The 5,970-nt window shown below is 44.1% G+C and overlaps 1 protein-coding gene across 1 annotated transcript; it reads left to right on the top strand.

Annotated features, from left to right (window-relative positions):
- The first annotated feature begins 371 nt into the window (after window positions 1–371).
- On the top strand, window positions 372–2,206 carry LOC138675999 (uncharacterized). The gene is made up of 2 exons (XM_069764759.1): window positions 372–622; window positions 782–2,206. The coding sequence occupies exons 1-2, from the start codon at window positions 507–509 to the stop codon at window positions 1,659–1,661; spliced, it is 996 nt and encodes a 331-aa protein (XP_069620860.1). The 5' UTR covers window positions 372–506; the 3' UTR covers window positions 1,662–2,206.
- Window positions 2,207–5,970: the final 3,764 nt, after the last annotated feature.

Raw genomic sequence — 5,970 nt, 5'->3', positions numbered from 1 at the left:
GAAACAATTTACAATTATTTTTGAAATTCAGAAACTTAGGCTAGGTTCACATTGCGTCAAGTACATGGCGTTAAACGGATGCGTTAAACGCATGTACAGAAAAGGAGCAAAAATATGTGAAATTCGTCGTCACGGTAACGCTAGCGTTAACGCATGTGATCGCATTTTTTCATTTTGATGTCCATTTACGAAGTATCCGTTTGTCTGCGTTTGTCACTGTCAATAAAGTTGTTCTTTTTTTTTTTTTCCCTTTTGTCATTGTCGGGTGGGGGCACAGACTCATTCTCCATTTTGAAAGCATTGAGTGAACTTCTGCTAGCAAGATGTTTGTGTCTGATCTCGTCAGATTTCGCTTGATGCGGTTGCGACTTCGGCAGAGAAAGCGTAGTTCGCAAAGGAGATATTGGATCCACGAAGTGAATTTCTTGCGGAGTACATATGGTGCCTTTCACACCCTGTATGTGCAGCTTCGGGATCATCCCTTCAAATTCCAACGCTATCTACGGATGTCTATTGAGACCTTTGATGTTCTGCTCTCGCATGTGAAGGATGAGATACATCATCATCGCAGCACTTTTCGTGAAAGCATCAGTGCGGAGCAACGTTTAGTAGTGACTGTGAGGTAATTATACATTTTTTTTATCATTATATTGACAAAGACTAGATCTCGGTATCGTGTGGCCTAATGTTCATTTAGCAATTGTATATTCTATTGTAACTAGCCATTAGATGATCATTAAAATCCTAATTTTTTTTGCTTTTTGTTTTTGAATGTCGACAGATATCTGGCTACCGGAGAAACTTTTGCGTCACTGCATTATCAGTTTAGACTTGGGAAGTCAACAATTTGTCAACTGGTTCGGGAAACTTGTGATGCCATTTGGAACAACTTGCAACCACTTGTGCTACCAACACCAACATCAGAAATGTGGCTAGCGATTTCCCAACAGTTTGAGGATGTGGCTAATTTCCCCAATTGTATTGGTGCCGTGGACGGAAAGCACATTCGGATTCAGAAACCTGCGCATAGTGGTTCCCTCTACTATAACTATAAGAAATACTTTTCTATAGTATTGATGGCGATTGCGGATACCAGGTACCGTTTTGTTGCTGTGGATATTGGTGCTTATGGCCGGACTAACGATTCCAGAGTATTCAGAGACTCCAACATGGGCCGATGTTTGTACAGCCAACGTTTAAACATACCCTCATCACGACCTCTTCCGGGGACCGAAGGCCCAAGTTTGCCCTATGTTTTAGTTGGTGACGAGGCCTTCCAACTAGGACAAAATCTCCTCAAGCCCTACTCAAGCCGTAGTCTAGACTCCAGCAGGCGCATTTTTAATTATCGCTTGAGCCGGGCCAGACGTTATGTGGAGTGTGCCTTTGGGATTTTGACATTAAAATGGCGGATTTTACAAACCTGCATGCAACTGCAACCTGAAAATGTGGACCGTGTTGTGAAGGCGTGCATATGTCAGCATAATTTTGTGGCGAGACATGAACCCCAGGTGGTAGACCCCGATGATTGCGAGTCGAACCTCAGTAGCATTGAATCGAATGCAGTTCGGTCAACAGCACAAATAATGAGGATTCGTGATCAATTTGCACATTATTTCACACATGAAGGCCATGTTCCATGGCAAGACAGATACGTGTGAAAATATTGTAAAGTCTTCCTGATGTCGTGTAAAAAGTTATGTTGTTTAACCTGATGTCGTGTAAAAAGTTACGTAGTGTAAAAAGTTACCTTATGTCGTGTAAAAAGTTGTTTAACCTGATGTCGTGTAAAAAGTTACCTTATGTCGTGTAAAAAGTTATGTTGTGTTAAAAGTTAAAGTCATACAAGAATCTTAAATTTGAAACAGTTTACTAAATGTTTATGGATTTTTCCAACAAACTGTTGGTACACAGGTTTAACATATGATATCCCATAGGGATGAAAAAAAGGAAAATAGAAATTCACAACAAAAAACATAACAAAAAAAAAAAAAGAAAACTTGCAACGCGGTAATTGCACCTGGCTGGGGACAGTGAACGGTACTAAAGACTTTGGTACTGCACGGGAGTATTGTCTGCCCAACTATATGATGGACTGCTACATTGTCTATGAGGTTCCACGCTCGTTTCACCCCGGCCTCTATATTGAGGGTTGTAGGGCGGCATGTCCAGTCTTCTTGTTCCCGATGGAGCGGGTTTCTGGGGGCCCACAAATTCCTCTAGAAGCTCGTTCAGTCTTTGTCTAAACATAAGGTTTCTATGTGCCGGGATATTTTGTGCTACAGGCACATAGGACAAGAAAAGTAGCTTCCACTCATTAGCAGAGTATACAGACTCGCGTGCTTGCAGCTCGGTAATTTCTCGCCTCAGGTCTTTGAGCTCACTGCGACACATGTCCTCTACCCGTTGGAGTCCATCCACGATAATTGCATCAGCTTCATCTTTTTGTGATGCTCGCTTGCGTCCACGCTGTGATTGCAACCGGGCACTCACACCTGCAGCAACAGTGCTTCTATCCGCAGATCGTGGCTCGCTGATGCCAGACACATCTTCAGGTTGCGTTGGTTCCACTGGAGAAGGCTCCAGTTCCTCTGTCGGTCTAGGAGCAGCGGTACTGCATATCGTGCTGTAACCCAAAAAATAAAAAAGTAAATTAGTTTCCTTTAAACAATTTTGTCTCGCACACAGACCTATTTGTACTTACGAGCGCTGAGACAATGTTTTTTGAAGAAAGAGCAGTTGGTCGTAATGCACATACGGGGTCACCCGTTTACCACTGGATCCGCTTGGTGCATTCTGACTGTTCCGGTAGTCACGGACAAAGCGATCGCGGATGGACTTCCAACGGGTATGGACAGCATCGGCTTTAAATTAAAAAAAAAATATATATATATAAAAATAGTAGATAGATAGTTTTAAGATATAGGAAACATTTTTCATAGTTTGCTAGGATAGTTGACATATAAATAGTAGATAGATAGTTAAGAAATAGTTTAGAAATAGTGTATAGATAGATAGATATATAGTGTACAGATAGTTGATAATTGAGAGATAGACAACAAGTGGATAGGTTGATAGGATAGAATTTTTTATTATTTTTTTTTTGGTTAACATTTTCCGATGTTACGTCACCAATATTTACCAATTTTTTTCTTTGAGGTTGTCGACTTCTCCATGTATCGGGGATCAAAGTGACAGATTATTTGATCCCACAACTTCCGGTTCTTCACGATGTCATGGTGGGAGCTGTCGCTCTGGTCCCATATGGAGGGGTTGGCTTCCACAAGGTTGATCAGTGTCTCGTTGTGGATAGTCAATGGCTCTTCGTCAACGACAATCCTTTTTTTTTTGGCCGCTGACTTGGACTATGTAAACACAAAAAGTTATGTTGATAGTGTCAATTTCACTGGATGGCCATATTCATATATACAGAGATAGATAGATACATAGATATAGCAATAGATAGATACATAGATATAGATAGATAGATACATAGATATAGATAGATAGATAGATAGATAGATATAGATAGATATATAGATACATAGATATAGATAGATAGATACATAGATATAGATAGATATAGATATATAGATACATAGATATAGATAGATAGATACATAGATATAGATAGATAGATACATAGATAGATACATAAATATAGATGGATAGATATAGATAGATTGATAGATACATAAATATAGATAGATAGATATAGATAGATAGATAGATAGATAGATAGATACATAGATATAGATAGACAAATAGATGGAGCGATAGATAGTTGATAGATAGTTTATAGGTATAGTAGATAGAAAGTGAATAGATAGATTGTTGATAAATATTGGATAGAATATTTCTAATTTTATATTTACCACTGGCAGTTGTGGCGACGACAGACGGCTAGGGACCTTCTTTCTTTTGTGTCCTCCGTGTGCCACAACCTATTGTGTATGTAAAATGTAAAAAAAAAAAAATTAACATTAACCCCTTCCCGACCTTTGACGCCACGTAGGCGTCATGAAAGTCGGTGCCATTCCGACCCATGACGCCTATGCGGCGTCAAGGAAAGATCGCGTCCCTGCAGATCGGGTGAAAGGGTTAACTCCCATTTCACCCGATCTGCAGGGACAGGGGGAGTGGTAGTTTAGCCCAGGGGGGGTGGCTTCACCCCCTCGTGGCTACGATCGCTCTGATTGGCTGTTGAAAGTGAAACTGCCAATCAGAGCGATTTGTAATATTTCACCCATTATAACGGGTGAAATATTACAATCCAGCCATGGCCGATGCTGAAATATCATCGGCCATGGCTGGAAATACTAGTGTGCCCCCACCCCACCCCTCCGATCGCCCCCCCAGCCCTCCGATCTGGCCGGTACACTGCTCCGGCTCCCCTCCGTCCAGTGCTCCGCTCCCCCCCGTGCTCTTGTCCGCACCCCCGTGCTCCAATCACCCCCCCGTGCTCCAATCACCCCCCCTGCACTCCGATCCACCCCCCCCCCGGTGCTCCGTTCCACCCCCCCGTGCTCCATTCCAGCCCCCCCGTGCTCCGTTCCACGCCCCCCGTGCTCCGTTCCACCCCTCCCGCACTCCGATTCCCCCCCCGTGCTCCGATCCCCCCCCCCGTGGTCCCCCCCACCCCATCATACTTACCGATCTAGCCGGGGTCCCGTCCGTCTTCTCCCTGGGCGCCGCCATCTTCCAAAATGGCGGGCGCATGCGCAGTGCGCCCGCCGAATCTGCCGGCCGGCAGATTCGTTCCAAAGTGCATTTTGATCACTGAGATATAATCTATCTCAGTGATCAAAATAAAAAAAATAATAAATGACCCCCCCCCTTTGTCACCCCCATAGGTAGGGACAATAAAAAAATAAAGAAATTTTTTTTTTCCACTAATGTTAGAATAGGGTTAGGGTTAGGGTTAGGGGTAGGGTTAGGGGTAGGGTTAGGGGTAGGGTTAGGGGTAGGGTTAGGGTTAGGGGTAGGGTTAGGGCTAGAGTTAGGGTTAGGGCTAGGGGTAGGGTTAGGGTTAGGGGTAGGAGTAGGGTTAGGGCTAGGGTTAGGGTTTCGGTATGTGCACACGTATTCTGGTCCTCTGCGGATTTTTCCGCTGCGGATTTGATAAATCCGCAGTGCTAAACCGCTGCGGATTTATGGCGGATTTACCGCGGTTTTTCTGCGCATTTCACTGCGGTTTTACAACTGCGATTTTCTATTTGAGCAGTTGTAAAACCGCTGCGGAATCCGCACAAAGAAGTGACATGCTGCGGAATGTAAACCGCTGCGTTTCCGTGCAGTTTTTCCGCAGCATGTGTACAGCGATTTTTGTTTCCCATAGGTTTACATTGAACTGTAAACTCATGGGAAACTGCTGCGGATCCGCAGCGTTTTCCGCAGCGTGTGCACATACCTTTAGAATTAGGCTATGTGCACACGGTGCGGATTTGGCTGCGGATTCGCAGCAGTGTTCCATCAGGTTTACAGTACCATGTAAACATATGGAAACCAAATCCGCTGTGCCCATGGTGCAGAAAATACCACGCGGAAACGCTGCGTTGTATTTTCCGCAGCATGTCAATTCTTTGTGCGGATTCCGCAGCGTTTTACACCTGTTCCTCAATAGGAATCCGCAGGTGAAATCCGCACAAAAAACACTGGAAATCCGCGGAAAATCCGCAGGTAAAACGCAGTGCCTTTTACCCGCGGATTTTTCAAAAATGGTGCGAAAATATCTCACACGAATCCGCAACGTGGGCACATAGCCTTAGGGTTAGGGTTGGAATTAGGGTTGTGGTTATGGTTAGGGGTGTGTTGGGGTTAGGGTTGTGGTTAGGGGTGTGTTGCGGTTAGGGTTGTGTTTAGGGTTATGGCTACAGTTGGGATTAGGGTTAGGGGTGTGTTGGGGTTAGTGTTGGAGGTAGAATTGAGGGGTTACCACTGTTTAGGCACATCAGGGGTCTCCAAACGCAA

Source organism: Ranitomeya imitator, chromosome 4 (assembly GCF_032444005.1).
Source record: "Ranitomeya imitator isolate aRanImi1 chromosome 4, aRanImi1.pri, whole genome shotgun sequence".
Classification (NCBI taxonomy): domain Eukaryota; kingdom Metazoa; phylum Chordata; class Amphibia; order Anura; family Dendrobatidae; genus Ranitomeya; species Ranitomeya imitator.
This window is presented reverse-complemented; position numbering and strand designations above follow the sequence as displayed.

What these genes read in the sequence shown, in the direction of transcription:
- LOC138675999 (XM_069764759.1), top strand. Translation starts at nt 507, where the DNA reads ATGTCTATTGAGACCTTTGATGTTCTGCTCTCGCATGTGAAGGATGAG. An exon ending in CGTTTAGTAGTGACTGTGAG is followed by an intron (nt 623 to 781) that starts GTAATTATACAT and finishes GAATGTCGACAG; the next exon opens with ATATCTGGCTACCGGAGAAA.